This window comes from Podarcis liolepis (assembly GCF_965112155.1).
Source record: "Podarcis liolepis genome assembly, chromosome: 17".
Lineage (NCBI taxonomy): Eukaryota > Metazoa > Chordata > Lepidosauria > Squamata > Lacertidae > Podarcis > Podarcis liolepis.
In genome coordinates, this window is record NC_139571.1 from 35,162,677 (window position 1) to 35,183,399 (window position 20,723).

General features: G+C 44.2%; 1 protein-coding gene and 1 gene segment (V, D, J or C); both read right to left on the reverse strand.

Annotated features, from left to right (window-relative positions):
* Positions 1-421: 421 nt before the first annotated feature.
* LOC310696271 (Ig heavy chain V region 3-like) lies at positions 422-3,608 on the reverse strand. The segment is given in 3 exons: positions 3,521-3,608; positions 2,665-2,962; positions 422-721 (listed from the first exon to the last, which is right to left on the reverse strand).
* A 4,812-nt stretch (positions 3,609-8,420) lies between these two features.
* Positions 8,421-16,175, reverse strand: LOC310696665 (anionic trypsin-like). Its single transcript, XM_083482401.1, has 5 exons — positions 16,120-16,175; positions 14,675-14,834; positions 12,644-12,897; positions 11,008-11,144; positions 8,421-8,671 (listed from the first exon to the last, which is right to left on the reverse strand). Exons 1-5 carry the CDS (start codon positions 16,157-16,159, stop codon positions 8,522-8,524), a joined length of 741 nt encoding a protein of 246 aa, XP_083338527.1. The 5' UTR covers positions 16,160-16,175; the 3' UTR covers positions 8,421-8,521.
* Between the last annotated feature and the right edge of the window lie 4,548 nt (positions 16,176-20,723).

Consider the following 20,723-nt stretch of genomic DNA (forward strand, 5'->3'; position numbering starts at 1 on the left):
CCAGGGGTACCAAATGCCATCTTCTTTTTGTAATTGTTTTTAAAGGAAAAGAGGCATAAAGAGTGAGAATGATGCATGGAGAGAAGGGAAAAGGACTGAGAGAAAGAGTAGGACACCTAAGATGTTTTGGGCCACTTTGGAAGTCTTGCGGGTTAGGAACGTGGGACAAAAATTCCAGAAATAATAATAATAATAACAATAATATTAATAATAATAATAAAAGGAACGAATGAATAAAATATGTGGCCAAATATTAAAAGCGGTTCTTCGATTGGAAATAATGGTGGCTCCCAAGTCTGAAAAGGCTGTGAAGTTCTTCATTGTTAGATCTGCTGTGAAACCCTGGCTGGAGCCCATTTGTTAAGCAAGGGAGGGTTTTTGTAAAGGCCTCTTGAAGAAACGAATCATTGTGAGCCCCCTGTCCCCACAATGATTTACTCTCATACAGTAATGGCTCCTCCCTGAGTTTCACCACAGACACCAACAGCCAGATGAAGGTTTCAGCCAAGTCAGGGAACAGTGGCAGAACTGGTGGGAACCGTCAAAGACATGTAACCAGACGCAGAATTTCCTTAGGGGGGTCCTCCGCTCAGGAAGCCACAGTGACCCGTGTTTCCCCTCCTCCTCCTTATTGCTATGCCAGCTGCCATATATAGTTTATATAGTCTTCAGGGGCATGTGATGAGTGGTGAACTAGAGGTAGAGCTCTCTGCCTGCCTTCCTGTTCAGAAAAAAAAATGAGCTTTTAATTCTAAAGAAAAGTTGTACAGAATAAAAACAAAACATTTACCAGAGAAAAGCTAAAGGATAGTGCCGTGGGTCAGAATGCAACTGAGGACTCTCCAGCTCAAATTTTACCTCATGGGCAAAATGGAAATCATAATCCTAGCCTACCCAACAGACAGGTACACAATCCTTCCAATAAGGATTCCTGAGGGAGCTCTTTAAACAGCCAAACACCCAAATTGTTATTAAATGCTCAGCGATGCATGTATACCTAGGTGATATTTCTTCTATGTGAGACGATTAAAAAATGCAATAATTCTCTCTTAAGAAGCCACTTTTATTTAAGGTGGTATCTTATTTCCTGTTAGCCAATCCAATCTGATTCTCCGATTCATGGGGGAGGAGCTAAAATCTTGCGCAAGATCCCTCCTGATTTGTTCTGCTCACATGACTATATATAATAGCACGTGACTGAACATCATACAGAGCTACAGGGTTGGGTGGGCATTCCTGCTGTCAGTGAGTGGAAGTTTGTGGAAGGTAATCTTTTTTTGAGAATGGGGCGTGATCCAATATTTTCTATTCATAGTGTGAGTTCTCCAAAGAGTAAAGGCAGTTGTTATATTCTTAGAGCACTGACTAAGGTTGAGTAAGTTTTGACTAAGTGCCCCAATTACATTCCTTTTAAAAAAAATAATTTTCTTTCCTTGAGCAAGTTTGAGTGGATGGAATTTTGCAAGTTTTCAATATGGCTTAATTTGAACCAAGGGGGTGGGGGAAGCCTGCTATGGAGGGTGTTGATTGGCTAGTATTTGTGATGTCATCAAGCTGCGTTTGACCAGTCTACAAAAACATTTTATAATTATTCTGAAAATAATTTCATTTTTAATAAAATGAGAGAGAAACACACGTCTCACAAAAAGATTAAAGGATAATAAGAAAGGACTGATTTGTGAACCAGTGCTCACCCTTTTCTTTTAGTTAGCATTTTATAAGTTTACAATGTTTCCAGATAATAACTTTACAATAAACTGAAAACAACATATGGCTGCACATTGCCATTGTTATTGAAATTGAAATTAACACTCATTTCTCCATGAATTAACTGGGTAGATTTATTGCATTCTGTCATAGTAGGCTAATCTGATCTTTATCACCACAGACCAAATCTTTTCAATCCATTCATAAATAGTAAGAGATGAGCTTCCCCCCCTTTTTTTTGCAATTACTGTTTTTTGCTGAGGTGAGAAGATCAAATTAGTCACCACCTTTACATTATTATTCCTTATCATAACATCTTTTAAGTTGCCAAGGGGGGAGGAAAGCCCCCACAAAATTTGCAAATGCCTAACATTTATGAAACAAAGTTGATATAGAATCCGGATTCTATATCTTTATAGATATCGATATCTACCAGTTCCCCTGGACAGGGCACCGAGACAAGGGGGTGCAAAATGGAGAAGATCCATAACTGAGAATATCCATTTTGGAGCACAGATTTTGACCTTGCACAGAGCAGCATACAGTGGTACCTCGGGTTACATACGCTTCAGGTTACAGACTCCGCTAACCCAGAAATAGTGCTTCAGGTTAAGAACTTTGCTTCAGGATGAGAACAGAAATCGTGCTCCGGCAGCGCAGCAGCAGCAGGAGGCTCCATTAGCTAAAGTGGTGCTTCAGGTTAAGAACAGTTTCAGGTTAAGAACAGACCTCCGGAATGAATTAAGTACTTAACCCGAGGTAACGCTGTATTACGAAAGGTTACCAAAGTCGGCTCCTGGAGGCAACTGGCTGAGCCGAGTGTTCGTGAGGGACAAAGAGAGAGGCCTGAAGGACTACATTCGCTCCTGAGTTCCTCATCTCCACCCTATAGGACTGTTTTTGTGGAGAGCAGCTGAAGGTTTGCAGCATGGTGCGGCTCCAGACGAACAGAAGTACCTGGCAGCATCCTCAGGTCTCAGCTCGCTTATTTGCAGGGAGCAGTGCTTTTTATCCTCGCTTCCCATCCTGAATCGCCCGCCTTTAAACCTGTCTTCAAAAGAGGGCTCTGGAGTCCCTCTAACCAGGATACCAATGAATTCCAGCTCTCCTCCTGCTGCCGGCTGCCGATACCAGTACATCCAGCTGTGGTCTATGCCGATCTGGTGGCAATTCATTTTGGCCGTGTCTCCAAGCTGCTTTACTTCCCACAGGGGAGTCTGGGAGAGAAACAAGCGCTGTTCTCCATCGCAAAGAACTGTCAAGAGGCAAGGAAAGGATGCAATCAGAAAGGCTGTAGGTTGTATCCAGTGTCCTGGTGATCAGGAACACAAGCTACTCAACAGCCAAGAAAATATAATTTATCCGTTAAAAAATGCCATATATGACTTGGTCTCTCTCTCTCTCAACCTTTGTTTGCTAAGACGGGAGAAATGAGAGGCAAAGATGGTTTGGAAGAGGGGTCTTTGCCTGGGGTCTTCCCACTCACCCCACTCACCCCACTCTTCTAATCAGGCTTTTGTGGATTTTAGTTGTTAAAAAAGCTGCCAAACTTATTTGATCAGAAGTGGCAGTAGGGCAGAAAGAAATTATCTGTCTACCATGGGGCACATGCCTCTCCCACCACTTCCACATTTTAAAAGCAGTCTTTCACCAGCCTAATTCTTTCTTTCTTTCTTTCTTTCTTTCTTTCTTTCTTTCTTTCTTTCTTTCTTTCTTTCTTTATCTCTTTCTTTCTCTCTTTCTCTCTTTCTCTCTTTCTCTCTTTCTCTCTTTCTCTCTCTCTCTCTCTCCCCCGCCCACCTCTCCCTCTTACAAAGAGGCACGAAGAGCCACGAAAGGATCAGGAGCAGTTGAGACATCATTTGATCTGTACACTGAACTGAGCTCAAATGATGAAAGAGGTGAACTCCTGGCACAGACCATGAAGGAAATTATGTCAGTTGATTTGCACTTCCTGTGCCCAAACTGGCCGACGATAGCTCGAGATATGTCAAGTCCTTCTTAGTTTATTAATAATCTCTTTCGACTCTGCTGCTTGCGAGTAGGCCTTGCGCTATGCAAGCATGGGCAGGTGTTCACGGCTGGCACTGGAAATCTCACACACCCGCCACCCAGACACACACAAAATACATACACACACAATCCGGGGGCCATTTCAAGTGTGCCAAGTAGGGTCAATGGAATGCCACAGCCCAACCGTTGACCTAACATGTGGCCTGGCTTGCCCTCGTGCTGGATTTCTGGCCTCTGTAAGTGACACTCCCCAAATTTGAAGCATTCAGTGTGCAAACACCCAATTTACCATGAATCAGGGCATCTTGGTTCACTCCCAGAAACCATTCCTAAGAACCCAAGCAGCTGAATGAAATGTCAAAGGGGAAGTACCACAACAAAGCCTATGTCCGGGCTGTCAGGAGTTCAGCCTACACTCGAGTAGGACTCTGGCATGTTCCCTCCCTCCTGGTCGATTGTTTGGGAGCTTCAAAAGCTTTCTTCTACCCAAACATCACAGCGACCGATACCAACTGACACCGGTACACTTAGAGATCTGCAGAGTTTGCACAGTTGTGTAACAGACCTCAGCAACTCAGCATTTTAGCTAATCTACTTTATTTACATATAAACACACACAGAGCACTGCAACATGGCTCCCTCTCTCTCTCTAGCATCAGATAACAAAGAGAAAAAGAACAAAAGACAATAGTCCCACTTCACGGAACACAGTAACACAAACATCCTGCCTCCATCACTTTCCACTCTATGGAGTCAAAACACATACCGTCATGTGAAAGACAAAAGTCCCATGATTGCAATCATAGATCAGGAATTCTAACACTGTTGTGGGGTTTTGTATGTAGAATCTGTGGGTTAGATCCAGACTTATAGCGTAATCCTATTGTTCCCACCCCCCACGAGCAAATTATAGCTTGTGGTGTTGGGATGGCACAAAGATTCAGTCCCAAGCTATACCCAGTGTTATAAGAATTCTAAGGTCTCAAAAACAAGATAAATGTTCATTAGTGCACAAGGTAAACACACATACGTAAGGATATAAACCACATGTCTGAAATAGTACAGGAGAGCAATCCAGAAGCCATCTTAATAACCCCAAATATTTATTCTGTAGAAGGAAATATATTGGAGAAACTTTTCCCAGTAGTACTTTTCAAATCCTGTCTGAAGGGGATATTTTGTGTATGAATAGGGTATGTCTGTGACCTGGATTCTTACCATCTCAAATGAATGGGCACACTGGCTAAGTAATGCAATCAGTGGCCATCATCAAGTACAGTCGTACCTCCGAAGTCAAACGGAATCTGTTCCGGGAGTCTGTTTGACTTCCAAAACGTTTGGAAACCAAAGCACGGCTTCAGATTGGCTGCAGGAAGTTCCTGCAGCCAATCAGAAGCCACGGAAGCCCCATTGGATGATCGGCTTCCAAAAATAGTTCATAAATCGGAACAGTCACTTCCGGGTTTGTGGTGTTCAGGAGTCAAAACGTTCGAGAACTAAGCTGTTTGAAAACCAAGGTACAACTGTATCTTGTCAGATAGGAGACACTCTCAAAATTTCTGTGGGAGACTGCCTCTTAATGTGACATGTGTATGATGCTTTTTGGGTGGTCTTTGGCTAAGGGGTTGGGCAATTTCAACTAATTCAGAGCATATACAGTGTGCTGCAACTTTCAGTTCCTCCAATTATTTTGCATCCCTGCACCCACATGACTAATGCACAAATGCGCTCATGGGTAAAATACATGCTCTGCCCATTTTCTTGGCATGTTTTAATGTTTGATGGAGCAGGTAGCAAAATACGTGAACGCTGTCATCTCTCTCCAGTATATGAAAAGTCAGTATTAATAACTAACACTCCATAAATGCTTGATTGACAGACTGAACATTTTTCAACACATGCTCCCATCTGCATCATTTCTACCAGTCTGGCTTATTTTAAGAGGGTTTCTTTCTCTTGAAGAGTCAAAGGCTTCTGTGCATACTGCCATCTGCTGTCATGCTGAGCCATGCAATTCACGTGAACATTGATTTGTTTTATTCATTTCATAACATTTAAAGGTAAAGGTAAAGGGACCCCTGACCATTAGGTCCAGTCGTGGCTGACTCTGGGGTTGCGGTGCTCATCTCGCTTTATTGGCCAGCATGACTAAGCCGCTTCTGGCGAACCAGAGCAGCGCACGGAAATGCCATTTACCTTCCTGCCAGAGTGGTACCTATTTATCTACTTGCACTTTGACATGCTTTCAAACTGCTAGGTTGGCAGGAGCAGGGACTGAGCAATGGGAGCGCACCCCGTCATGGGGATTCGAACCGCCGACCTTCTGATCAGCAAGTCCTAGGCTCTGTGGTTTAACCCACAGCGCCACCCGCGTCATAACATTTATATTGTTGTAATTGATTGGGGGAGGGGTGGGAAGCATCAAAGCGGTTTGCAAAAGATCATCATCATTATTTAATGTTCAGGAGGAATTTTAAAACATTACTGTTCATAGATCCTGACAGCCTTGATATCCCAGGTCAGATCAGGGCCACTCCAAGGTGCAGGATCAGGCCTTGGATCGGGGCCCCACGTACAGCCCTGGTATTTTTTGACATTTTAAGAAATGTTTCTGTTCTTTAAGAGGAAAGTCAAAACAAAAGTGGAGAAAGGGGCACAATAAATGTTTAAATGAACAAATACGTGTGCTGGTTTAGAAATAAAATAGGCAGACAGCCCCCCCAAAGCATGGGCAAGGAGTGGCAGGAGGGGTGACCGAATCTGTGTTTGTTTCATGGGCCAACCTAGCAGATCTGTAAACTCCACTGTGAACCCAGAAGGAAGCCTAGGTTTAGGGTTGCCATATTTCAAAAAGTAAAATTCCTGACACCCACAAAGTGCCAGGCTTTTTTTTTTTAGGAAGACCCCATAATTGTTGAACTTTTCTTTCCTGTCATACAACTGGGTTTCCCCTGACATTTTGCCGACTCAGCAAAATTACACACACACACACACACACACACACACACACACACACACACCATTTTTACACCTGAAAACCAGGACATGTCAGGAATTTTCCTGACGTATGGCAAGCCTACCTGGTTTACTTCTCTAAAGTGGGAGGGGGTTACACAGCCACTCCTGATTTGCAGGGACATTTTTGTACACCCCCTGTATTTACCTATGGAAGCTTCTGGTTTTTCATGGGGGGGGGAAGTCCCTAAAGCGGCCAGCAGAGGGAAGCCTCCAACTGTAATGTTTTGAAGCAGAGGACAGAGTTATTGCGGGATATTCTTCACATAGATCCGATACCTTAACTAAATCCACATACAAGAGGGAACGAAAGGCTATCTAGAGAACTAACAAATCGCCTGACTCTGCACATGGTATCCATCAAAGGCTGATGCAGAATTTCTGCCTTCCCAAGATGGAAGACAAACAAACAGGCTTCAGACTGAAGGATCTTAGTCTAAGTTCCTCCACTGCATACCCTCCAACATTTATCTGATGAAAATAGGGACATCTTTGGCTTGCCGATCAGAAGGTCGGCGGTTCGAATCCCCGCGATGGGGTGAGCTCCCGTTGCTCAGTCCCTGCTCCTGCCAACCTAGCAGTTCGAAAGCACGTCAAAGTGCAAGTAGATAAATAGGTACCACTCTGGCGGGAAGGTAAACGGCATTTCCGTGCGCTGCTTTGGTTCGCCAGAAGCGGCTTAGTCATGCTGGCCACATGACCTGGAAGCTGTACGCCGGCTCCCTCAGCCAATAAAGCGAGATGAGTGCCACAACCCCAGAGTCAGCCACGACTGGACCTAAGGGTCAGGGGTCCCTTTACCTTTCCCTTTTACTACTATATTTTACTATTTATACCCCACCCATCTGACTGGGTTGTCCCAGCCACTCTGGGTGGCTTCCAACATATATAAAACCATAATGTTTAATGAACATTAAAAAAACTTCCCTATACAGGGCTGCTCTCAGATGGCTTGGGGATGGCATAGCGCCAAACCCACCAACATTTCTCCAATTAAAATAGGGATGTTCTAAGTAAAAACAGGACATTCTGGGATCAAATTAGAAACCGGAATGTCTTCTGTAAGTCTGGGACTGTCTCTGGAAAATAGGAACACTCGGAGGGTCTGGCACTGCCAAGAGAAAAGGAAGCACTGCAGAATTTAAATTTCATCTTTGCATTGCAGCATGGTAATGTTATTGTGCATAAGTCGCCTGAAATTCATATTCTTTTCCTGTTGGGTATTTGTTTATTTTCTTAGTTGCTTTATCTTGCCCAGGGCAACTCACAGCAACTTGCAACCAGCCAACCAAAAGACAATAACCCATGTACAGTACATACATTAAAGCAAAAGGGGAAAAGAAATATATATTTTTAAAAATCCCACCTAATTCTAAAAGGGTTAGGGTTAGAAAATCTGAGTTTGCTCAGTGTGATGCTGTTTCTAATATGTTAACATTTTAAATGTGTTCTTTTTCCTTTTAGGTTTTTTTTAAAGGGTTCTTTTGTAATCGAATGTTAGTTGCAAGTCGTCTTGGTAGGAATCATCATAAATAAATAAATGCACTTTATAAATAGGTTAAAAAGAAGTGGAAATATGAAAGTGAACAGTGCCCTGATAAAAGTCTATAGCACAGATATGCCCTTTGATTGGAGTGTGGTGAAAAGAAAACAACCATGAACCAGGATAAGTTTAGTAATCTGTATTCATTTATTTCCTTGGAATTCTTTTTTTATATTGTTATTATTAAGACGAATTACATGAGAAGGGTGCTAGTATGTTGAAACTAGAGGAGGGATTGCTGTCTTAGTTAGCAGCAATGGTTTCCTGGATCCAGTCAATATAGTTGCAGACCTTGGTGTAGACTCCGGGGTAGCCAGAGAGAGCGCAGCCCATTCCCCATGAAACGATGCCCTGGAGCTCGCCATTGCAGACCACGGGGCCACCGGAATCCCCCTGCGAGACAAAAGAGGTTGCAAGTGAAACATGGCATGCATGCAGCCCAGGTCATGTTGCTTTTCCTTGTACGACAGCTAAAATATCCATTAAAAACACAAGAAGTGCCAACGGTGGAGGAATGGCAGATGAAGATGATGGACTTTTGGGAGCTAGCCGACCTGACCAGAAGAGTCCGCGACCAGGAGGAGGAGGAGTACCAGGAGCAATGGATGAAATTTAAAGACTATTCAGCTAAATATGCTAAGATAACTCAAATAGAAATACTTGCAAGTACCAGATTGGCTTAGGATTTAAATATGTGATGTTATAGAATAATATGTCTAAAGTTAATATGAAAATAAAGAAAGATGTTAACTGACTAAGTAAATTTTATGAGAAATTAGTTTTGGAAAACTCCTACAATGATATACATTGAAACTCAGCCAGGGGGGTTTGAGGAAGTCGAATGTTAACAAAAGTGGAACTATTATAGTTAGGATTTATGTTTGTTTGTTTGTCCATGTTTGTTATAAATTTGGAAAATCAATAAAAAAAATTGGAAAAAATATCAATTGAAGTCTTGTTTTCCCTTGAATTCTGGGAATCTCTCTTCTCCATGTCTCTGCCCCAGTTTTGGGGCTTCTTCTGCCCAGCCCACAAGAACAGAAGAGCAGCAGCAACCAGAGTCCTCCCGTTCTCACAGTAAAATGGTCACACCAAGCAAGTGCCCAGATAACATGGCAGTGTTCTACAGCATGTGCTGCTATAGAACATGTGCTCTACAGCAAGCGATGAGTCAAATAGTCAGTTTTGGTTTCTGATTTTCCAGACTTAAGTTTAATTTGCCTCTCCTGGTATGTCCCACAGAGGAACTTACGGTCTTCAAACAAAAACATCTTGGAGGTCCTGGGCCACAGAGAGGTTAGGCTGGCCTCAACCAGAGCCAGGGCTTTTTCGGCTGTGGCTCCGATCTGGTGGAACGCTCTGTCACAAGAGACCAGGGCCCTGCGGGACTTGACATCTTTCCGCAGGACCTGCAAGACAGAGCTGATCCACCAGGCCTTTGGCCAGGGCACAACATGACCCCCTCCTTTGACAGAGCCCACTGGTCTGATCTCAACTGATTTTATAATGAAATGATTTTAGAATGTTGTATCATTTTACTGTTGTTAGCCGCTCTGAGCCCGGCTTCGGCTGGGGAGGGCGGGATATAAATAATTTTTTTAAAAAATTATTATTATTATTATTATTATTATTATTATTATTAGTTCTCCACATTTCCACCTAAGGTTTTGTGTTTTTTTTAAGTCCTCGGGATAATTTATCAGCATTTTTGCATGAATTTCTCTGAATATACACATTTTTATATGCAATGCTGGCTAATATACAGACTTTTGCAAAGCGATTTCCCGCAATATACTGCATTTTTGAAACGTTATTTTCACCAATATATGCATTTTTAGACACACTTTACCCTAGTGCGTATGTATTTTTTGTTTATGTGACTTGCTTAAAGAACTGCATTGCAATATTTGGAGACATGTGAATTTAGGGCAGAGCTGTGCTTTGGTTTGTGTATTGTTTTAGAAAGTGTGAATTATGTAGGTTTCCCTTCACATGGGAACTGAACTGAATTTCTACCCCCTCCTTGTGCTGCAATATAGTTGCTTTGCAGTGTGAATTCAGCCTCTGAGGAAGCAAGCAGTGATTCTTGCTTAAGATGCTGATTTCGCCCTCAGACAAAGTGTGCAATCTGATCCTTCGCAAATATCCCCACCTCCACCACAGACAAAGGTGGAAGCAGCATAAACACAAAGTGTATTATGCAAACATGGGTGTAGCCAAGGGGAGGGGCAGCTGCCCCCCTCATCAGGTAAAACAATAGAAATAACTAACTGACCAATCACATCGGTTCTGCCCCCTCTAACAAAAGGCCTGCCCCCCCAAAAAACATCCAGGCATGCAAAGTTCAAGCTTTGCTCCCACTCAGGGCTAACATCTTACAGGATACCTGTAACTATTTGTGGCTGCTGCCAAAGAAAGCAGAGTGGCAAAAAAAAAAAAAAAATGTGGTTAATTACAGTGGTACCTCGGCTTACAGATGCTTCAGGTTACAGACTCTGCTAACCCAGAAATATTACCTCGGGTTAAGAACTTTGCTTCAGGATGAGAACAGAAATCGTGTGGCGGCAATGGGAGGCCCCATCGGCTAAAGTGGTACCTCAGGTTAAGAACAGTTTCAGGTTAAGAATGGACCTCCAGGATGAATTAAGTTCTTAACCCGAGGTCCCACTGTATTTTCAAGGGCTCAGAGCTCCTCATTTAATAATGGAACTAAAGGCGAATCCTCTCACCTGGCAGGAGTCTTTGCCGCCCTCCAAGTACCCGACACAGATCATGTTGTCAGTGATTTGCCCTGGATAAGCATCTCGGCACTCGGCGTCAGCGAGGATGGGAGCGTTCAAGCACTGAAGAAGGTCAGGGTAGTTGACTGGAAGGAAAAGGAAAAGGGGTGCAACTAAGACAAGAAGCCAGGAATGTTGGGAAGAGAGATGTTGTCTATCTTTGTGAGCCTCTAAAGGTAAAGGTAAAGGGACCCCTGACCATTAGGTCCAGTTGTGACCGACTCTGGTGTTGTGGTGTTCCTCTTGCTTTATTGGCTGAGAGAGCCGGCGTACAGCTTGTGGGTCATGTGGCCAGTATGACTAAGCTGCTTCTGGCGAACCAGAGCAGCGCACGGAAATGCCGTTTACCTTCCCGCCGGAGCGGTACCTATTTATCTACTTGCACTTTGACGTGCTTTCGAACTGCTAGGTTGGCAGGAGCAGGGGCAGTGCAACGGGAGCTCACCCCATCACGGTGATTCGAACTGCAGCCTTCTGATCGGCAAGTCCTAGGCTCTGTGGTTTAACCCACAGCGCCACCCGTGTCCCTATTTGTGGGCCTCTAGCCTTATGTAAAAAGGCATAAGGGCTTCACTGATCAGCTCACAAGATATCAAAATTTTGGGGATGCTTCCATTTCATTTATTGAATTTATATACCACCCTATACCCAGAGATCTCAGGGTGCTTCACAAAAAAGATCACAATATATAAAATAAAAATAGAAACAATAATAAGGTAAAGGTAAAGGTACCCCTGCCCATATGGGCCAGTCTTGACAGACTCTAGGGTTGTGCGCTCATCTTACTCTATAGGCCGGGAGCCAGCGCTGTCTGCAGACACGTCCGGGTCACGTGGCCAGCATGACAAACCATATCTGGCGAGCCAGCGCAGCACACGGAACACCGTTTACCTTCCCGCTGGTAAGCGGTCCCTATTTATCTACCTGCACCCGGGGGTGCTTTTGAACTGCAAGGTTGGCAGGCGCTGGGACCGAACGACGGGAGTGCACCCTGCCGCGGGGATTCGAACCGCTGACCATGCGATCGGCAAGTCCTAGGCGCTGAGGTTTTACCCACAGCGCCACACCGCGTCCCTAGAAACAATAGTAACACCCCCCCAAAAAAGGAGCTACATTTTTAAAGGGTATAGGATGTCAGTCAGGTCAACCAAAGGCCTGGTTAAAAAGGAACGTTTTTGCCTGGCAAACTTCCCTGGGGAGAGCATTCCACAGGCGGGGAGCCACTGCAGAGAAGGCCCCGTTTTTGTGTTGCCACCCTCCGGACCTCTCGAGGAGGAGGCACATGAAGGAGGGCCTCAGAAGATGATCTCAGGGTCCGGGTAGGTTCATATGGGAAGAGGCGGACCTTGAGGTATTGCAGTCCTGAGCCGTTTAAGGCTTTATAGGTCAAAACCAACACTATGAATTGGGCCTGACATCTTTTCTATCTGCCCCATCAGACCTTTGGGGATCGACGAGAAAGTGGGCTGATTTGTTAACTGTGGAATTAGGTATTGCTGAGATGGGAACCTTGGTTGAAAGGTAGTTTAAATAATAAGTAAATAAATAAAAACCGATGGGTTGACTAAACCATGTTCATGCTCACCTCCACTGCTAAGAGTGTTGCCCCACCCTGAGATCAAGCATTCAGTTCCGGCAGCTGCGCATCCGCTAGGCAAGGTGATGGGGGTGATGCGTGCGGAAATCTCAGCATTGGAGCTCAGCTTGATGAGCATGATGTCGTTATCCAGGAGCCAAGAGTTGTACTTTGGATGGCGAATGACCTTTTCGGAATTGATGAACTGCTCGCCTCCTTCCACCTGCATAATGTCGTGCTCTCCAAGCCTCACTTCGATGCGGCTGCAAAATCAAGTGTTGACAGGGTGCTGAGGGCACTATGCGGTGTCCGGCCTGTCAGGGGCTGGACTGAGGAGCAATGGTGGGGGGCCGCACCCCCCTTCTGCTGAACCTTCCCAAGAATAGGAGGACAGTACAGTGGTACCTCAGGTTACATACACTTCAGGTTACAGGCTCTGCTAACCCAGAAATAGTGCTTCAGGTTAAGAACTTTGCTTCAGGATGAGAACAGAAATTGTGCAGCGGTGGCACGGCAGCAGCGGGAGGCCCCATTAGCTAAAGTGGTGCTTCAGGTTAAGAACTGTTTCAGATTAAGAACAGACCTCCGGAACAAATTAAGTACGTAACCAGATGTACCACTGTATAGATTTAGAACAGTGGTTTGCAGAAGGCCACAGTTCAGAGGATGCAGAGGGGGAAAGCTGGGAAAGATTGGGAGAAGAACAGCAGGAAGAAGACGCATTGGGGGAGAGACAGCTGATAGATTCAGTGTCTATTACTGACCCCCCCTCCCAGGACTAGGCAGGCATTGCAAGTAGTAGAACAGAAAGCTCAGAGGCAGAAAGCTCAGATCAGCCACCGTAGGGATGAAGTAGAATAGGAGAGGCGGAGGGGGTAGGACTAGGAGCAACGCCATTATTTAACAGAAACTGCATTCCTTTGTCTCTCTTTGTGAATACTGAATAAATAAATTCTAATTCTAATTCTAATAATAATAATAATAACAATAATAATAATAATAATAATAATAGCTATATATTTATATCATTCCATTAATTGTTGTTGTTGTTGCTATATATTTATTTATACCACCACACCTTTTTACCTGTCATAAAAATATGAATTGCTAAAAACACAGAAAAACATATCATAAAAAAACATTTAAACATACATCGATAGAGATATATATATATATTAAACCATACAAATTGTTACTATAAAAAACAGCATGGTACCAGCCCGTTCATTAAAATGACTATAAGTGGTGCCTTTCTGCTGTTCCTGGAAGTTTTGTGGGAGGTTTTGTTTGTTTTTTAAATTGAACATTAGATTCGAGATTTCATATAAACCAGTTAGAAGGGTTACTACAATAAAATGGCTGAGCTCTGGCACTTCTTCTTCTAGAAAAATAGCACTGAAGTGGTAAATAAATCATGTTCAATAAAAAATGGAAATAATCCCAGCAAAGCTCTAAGTACACAACACAATTTAGCGAAAGGTGTGAGACTCAAGACAGAGAAACTTCTGCTTTGTGGCTCAATCCTCATGCTCAGATCTCAGAGTCCTCTTTAAGTTCAGAGGGAAGTGCTTGTTTCTTTCTTTGTTTGTTTGTTCATTAAATTTATATCCTGCCCTTTCTCCCAAAGGGACTCAGGAGGCATCGGGTACTGTGAGACACTGTTTGACAGATGGCAAGAAGTCTCTGGATTGGATGGGTCTAGTATAAATATTAGAAATCCTGCCTTTTGCCTTTCCTGGATCAATAGAGGGCTTTCTTCATTCTACACTTCAGGATCTAGTTCAGCGCATTGTCCTGGAACCCAGAATATGCTTTCAAAATCTATATTCAGATGCAGCTACCAATGGCTCCATCATGGCAATGGGCTGTGGTGTTGCTTAGTTACATAAAAATGAGAGCGGTCTACTCTGAACAATCTGGAGCCCTCGAAACCCACACTGGCTCTTACTATTCCTAAACTCCAGCTCCGCTGAAATGTTGAGCTCTTGTGGGTTTGCAGTACAAACACGGCAATGGAGAAAGGAAGTGTCAGTCACTCACGATTTGTAGCAATGAGCAGCTGAGACAACCCATTGTTCATTGATGAGGGAACCGCCGCAGAAGTGGTACCCAGAATTCAGTGATACTTGGTAGGGGACGGAGTTCTTCTCGCAAGTGTATCCTCCCACAATCTTGTCGTCATCATCAAAGGGGCGAGCAACTGACAAAAACAGGGAAAATCAGAATGAGCACGGACTGCAAAGTAACTTGGATTCTTCAGAAAGCAAAACAAAACCCCAAATTAGTCACAGTTTCTTCTTGATAACATGACCTGGCCTTGAAGTTAAGGTTAAGAAGGGAGAGGCAGTTGCTTGATCCCTTGAGTTTCATGTGGTCACATCTCAGGAATATTTCTATTTCTGGTTCTTAGGGATGTGCAAATCAGTTTTACATATGTTCACCCATAGGACTGCTCTGTCCAGTTCCCATACAAATCTGTATTTAAAAGACACCGCATGAAGATGCACATATAAACATATGTCTTTTTAAATGAATATTTTTAAATCTCTTCTCAGTTTCTGTATTTTCTGTATACTGTACCTCGGCCCAGTATACCTGAAGGAGCATCTCTATCCCCATCATTCAGCTCAGACACTGACATTCTGCACGGACACTGAGGTCCAGCTCCAAGGGCCTTCTGGTGGTTCCCTCACTGTGAGAAGGGAGGTTACAGGGAACCAGGCAGAGGGCCTTCTCGGTAGTGGCACCCACCCTGTGGAACGCCCTCCCATCAGATGTCAAGGAAATAAACAACTATCAGACTTTTAGAAGATGTCTGAAGTCAGCCCTGTTTAGGGAAGTTTTTAATGTTTGAAGTTTTACTCGGTTTTTAATGTTCTGTTGAAAGCCGCCCAGAGTGGCTGGGGAAACCCAGCCAGATGGGTGGGGGTAGAAATAATAAATTAGTAGTATTTTCTCTCAAAAGAGATGTCATATGTTTCTATATGATTTTTGAATTGAGAACTGGAAAGTGCAGAAACTAATGAATCACTGTGTTGCAATCCACATATTAGAGCAGATAATTTTACATTAGAATTCTTAAAGAATGAATTCCTCAAGCATCTACAGCAGGCATAGGCAACCTCGGTTCTCCAGATGTTTTGGGACTACAATTCCCATCATCCCTTACCAGTGGTCCTGATAGCTAGGGATCATGGGAGTTGTAGTCCCAAAATATCTGGAGGGCCGACGCTGCCTATGGCTGATCTACAGCAACGGTCTTACCTAGTATAGACCCACGACTTCAGAACTCCATTATTTTATAACCTCCTCGTTACTCTGTAATAAATTAATTTACGAATCACCTTTTACATCTGTCTCAAGGCGATATGCAGACATACCATAAAAAAGAGCTAACAAATTCTTTTCAAAACAGTACCCAAAACCCACTGGAAACAGGGGCTCATTTTGTATTCTTTTAAAACCTGGCATTTTGAAAGACTCACCTGCTGCTCCCAGGAAGGCAATGACCAAGAGGAGTTTCATGATGTCTTCTCAGTGGATTCGTCAATTACAACAGGACTTTCTGAAGGCATCTCTCCACATTTATACCTTCCCTAGGACCTTATCTCCTCAGCCCAAGGTCCCAACAGCTTTCCACTTCCCATAGTCTTGCATCAGCTTGGTTAAAATAGACCTTGCAAGTGCCCAAGGTGATAACATAACCCCAGGTGCCTTGTCTCTGAAGTGAAACATTTCTAGGAATTGAGATGTGGTGGTGCGTGTAGTTCTGCCAATGTACACAGCTGAGTCCTGTCTCGGGCCCCCTTTCCGCCATCTTGGATGCTTATGAAACATCACAAATCCTGTAATCCTGTTCTGTGTGGGCTACAGCCCAAGGGAGTGCAGAATTCTAAAGCCCGTCGGAACTGTAGGGCATGGAATTATATATATATATATATTTATAAATATTTATTAAATTTTCACAAATTTTTGAAAACACATACAATACACACAATACAAAAAATATACATACAATAACAAACAAACACGTATAATTTCCACTCCTTTTTTCTTAAACTTACTTCATCGACTTCCCCATACCTCCCCTTTCTGCATTCCAATTCCCCAGATTATTTCAGCAAATCCTTCCCCTTGATTTTATCCAGTTTTTCCCTTTCTTTTCTTTTACTTAATCTTTTACAGCTGTAATCCCTTACATTATATAACCACAACATTTTAACATTCATTAATTTTACAATATTTTTTAAGATAAATTTTAAATTTCTTCCAATCTTCTTCCGCCGTCTCTTTCCCCTGGTCTCGGATTCTGTCAGTCATTTCAGCCAGTCCCATGTAGTCAATCACCTTCATCTGCCACTCTTCCAAGGTGGGTAGATCTTGTGTCTTCCAATACTTTGCTATGAGTATTCTTGCTGCTGTTGTAGCATACATAAAGAACGTTCTGTCCCTCTTTGACACCAATTGGCCGACAATGCCCAAGAGAAAGGCCTCTGGTTTCTTAGGAAAAGTACATTTAAGTACCTTTTTCATTTCATTATATATCATTTCCCAAAAGGCCTTAATCTTCGGGCACGTCCACCAAAGGTGAAAGAAAGTGCCTTCAAGGGCATGGAATTATATGGCAGATAAATGGCAGGCCTATGCTGAGCTTCGGCCAGACTGGACAGGAAATATACAGTGCCGAGGAAACCACCAAGCCCTGTTCATACATTGTTCTGACCTTCTTTAGCTTTACAGAGAATTTCATAACCTAATAACTACACTATTCTGGCTAGGGCGTGTTGTGAATCCTTTGTAGCTACAGATCCCACACACAGACCCTCCAAATTTCCCTGTTTTTCAGGGACAGTCCCAGATTTAAAGAAGCCATTCTGGTTTCTTATTTGATCACGGAATGTCCCGCTTTTCCTTAGGACGTATGTTCACCAGAGAAATGTTGGAGGAAATGGAGTTATGTGGCTCCCAAGCCAAGGAGATGAGTAACTATACAACCTTTAGATGACACTGAAGGAAGCCCTGCAGAGGGAAGTTTTTAAATGTTTCATCTTTTATTATGTTTTAATATATGTTGAAAGCGGCCCAGAGTGGCTGGGGCAACCCAGTCAGATAGGTAAAAGGTAAAGGGACCCCTGACCATTAGATCCAGTCGTGGCCGACTCTGAGGTTGCGGCTCTCATCTTGCTTTACTTGCCGAGGGAGCCAGCATACAGCTTCCAGGTCATGTGGCCAGCATGACTAAACTGCTTCTAGCAAACGAGAGCAGTACACGGAAACGCCATTTACCTTCCTAGTTATCTTCTTGCACTTTGATGTGCTTTTGAACTGCTAGGTTGACAGGAGCAGGGACCGAGCAACAAGAGCTCACCCCATTGCGGGATTCGAACTGCCAACCTTCTGATCGGGAAGTCCAAGGCTCTGTGGTTTAACCCACAGTGCCACCCGCGTCCCTCAGTCAGATAGGTAGAGTGGTATTATTATGACAATGACGGTGATGGTGATGATGATGATGATGGAATAGGACATCCTTATTTTCATCGGAGAGATGTTGGAGGACACGAGCTTTATGTGGGTGCACCATGCCCAGAAGGAACATTCATGCCCCAGAATGCCCCAGCTGTCCTCAAATAAAAGGTCACCTATTGCCTGCTAATGGCAGACATATCTCCAGTTGCATCAGCTAGTAAAATCTGCCCAGTATCTTCTGAACTTGAATATGGACACGCACATCCGGTGGGTGTAGTTGTGGTTATTTCATGAGTTTAGATTCTCCTGCCCGGCATATGACAAAATGTTGGCGCAGGGAGCATTCGTTCCCCTACCCTGGGTTGCAAAAGACCTCCCCCTGGCCCTGAGAAGTCAGAAAGATTCCAGAGATCAATTCTGCACTCCCTCATTATCCTATCTATACAACTCTGTCAGACCCAGGTTTTTCCTTCCCAGAGCGGGGAGAAAACTTTCCTGCTGGTTGGTGCCCATAGTTCTGGCACAGAGAACCATGGAGAATTGTTGCTAGTGTAACACGTGCAAGGGGAAGTGATACAGAAGGTTGCAGTTTTTCTTCTTCCCCTGCTCTTTCGCATTTCACAGTAGGCTGGAATAGAGAAATTTAACATGGTATCTCCATGCCAGGAAAAGCTTCACCTATTAATGGCACTGAGTGCTTCTCCTCCCTACCATCTTCATACCTCCTTTTTCCAGGGTTCATACCAGTTAATGCTACTTATCTTGGTTGAGATCCAGGCTGTAGAGAGACAAATTCATGGAGGATAAGGCTATGAGATAAATGTGCCCCTGAAGGACCAGGCACGCAGCTTGAGGGTCATTTTGGACTCACAGCTGTCTATGGAAGCACAGGTCAGTTATGGGTCCAGGGCAGCTGTCTACCAGCTCCATCTGGTACACTGACTGAGACTGGGAATCTGATACAATTCCCTGTCTCGCTAGAATGGTGCATGCTCTAGTTATCTCCAGCTTGGACTACTGCAACGCGCTCTACGTGGGGCTACCTTTGAAGGTGACTCAGAAACTACAACAAATCCAGAACGTGGCAGCTAGACTTATGTCCGGGAGTGGCCACTGGGACCACATAACACTGGTCCTAAAGGATCTACACTGGCTCCCAGTACATTTCCAAGCACAATTCAAAGTGTTGGTGCTGACCTTTAAAGCCCTAAATGACCTCAGCCCAGCATACCTGAAGGAGCGTTTCCACCTCCATCATCCAGTCTAGACACTGAGATCTATCTCTGAGGGCCTTCTGGCGGTTCCCTCACTATGAGAAATAAGGTTGCAGGGAACCAGGCAGAGGGCCTTCTCGGTAGTGGCCCCTCCCAGTGGAACACCTCTTTCCAATGTAAACCTATGTATATAGACCTCCACAGGTCTCAAGTCCTTCGGGGAAGAGATGTGTGGCTCATTGGTAGCACTTCTGCCTTGTGTGTAGCAGGTCCACCATTCAGTCTGCAGCATGCCCAGGTAGGGTTGGGAGAGAACTCCCTCCAAAACTCTGCAGAGCCACCCCAATCCATGCTGACAATGCTCAAGATTTTCAGAAAAGTCTTTGTGCCTGATAGACTGTTATTTGTCAGGCGGTGGAGGACCCCCGTTCTGTCCTCCAAGCATGAATCTGTGTAATACAGGCATGGCCAAACCTGGCCCTCCAGCTGTTTTGGGACTACAATTCCCATCATTCCCGACCACTGGTCCTGTTATCTAGGGATGATGGGAGTTGTAGTCCAAAAACAGCAAGTTGGGCGATGCCTGGTAATACATGGGTTCTGGTAATCAGCTGCTTGAGTCAATAGAGTTTGACCTGGGAGGCTTTCTCAAAGCATCTGGCTAGACATTAATGGTGTTATAGATTCGGTGGGGGGATGACCCCTAGAAATTAACAAATGGTAAGATTTTGATGACTTGGGATGTGAAGGGGGAAATACAAGCTGCAGAGGGATTCCTGGGCCAGCCTATGCAAAAGGACCTGGCCAAGCTAGGGCCATTAAGAAACAATGCAGGGCCATTGAAGGCCATTTGGCAGCACCTGCCCTGAGGTGTGAACAGACTGGGGGTTTGGAAGGTTGCCTGGGTAACTGGGTGCGAGGTGACATGAAAAGAGTTTATTTAACAAGGTGTGCTGAGAGGAAGAAGGGAGGAAAAAGAGAAAGAGGTGCCCTGGACTTTAGAGCTGCCCTGCTGGTGGGAACAAGCCCCTCTTGAGATAACCATGCTTTAAGATCTGGACTCCATCTAAAATCAGGTGTAAATACAGTGGTACCTCGGGTTAAGAACTTAATTCGTTCTGGAGGTCCGTTCTTAACCTGAAACTGTTCTTAACCTGAGGTACCACTTTAGCTAATGGGGCCTCCCACTTCTGCCGCGCGATTTCTGTTCTCATCCTGAGGTAAAGTTCTTAACCCGAGGTACTATATCTGGGTTAGCAGAGTCTGTAACCTGAAGCGTCTGTAACCCGAGGTACCACTGCATGTGAATAAATCACATTTTTAAAGCTACCACAGCCTCCGCCATGTCTTCAATTCCCCAAAGGACCACAGACCCTGGATTTGTGCCTGGTACCCATGGGCTCTTGCCA

Excerpts from the sequence above, each read along its gene's own strand:
- LOC310696665 (XM_083482401.1), bottom strand. The coding sequence starts at position 16,159 with ATGAAACTCCTCTTGGTCATTGCCTTCCTGGGAGCAGCAG. Across the intron at positions 14,835-16,119 it reads TGCCTTCCTGGGAGCAGCAG|TTGCTCGCCCCTTTGATGAT; the intron begins GTGAGTCTTTCA and ends TGTTTTTGTCAG. Across the intron at positions 8,672-11,007 it reads GCGGCAAAGACTCCTGCCAG|GGGGATTCCGGTGGCCCCGT; the intron begins GTGAGAGGATTC and ends TTTGTCTCGCAG.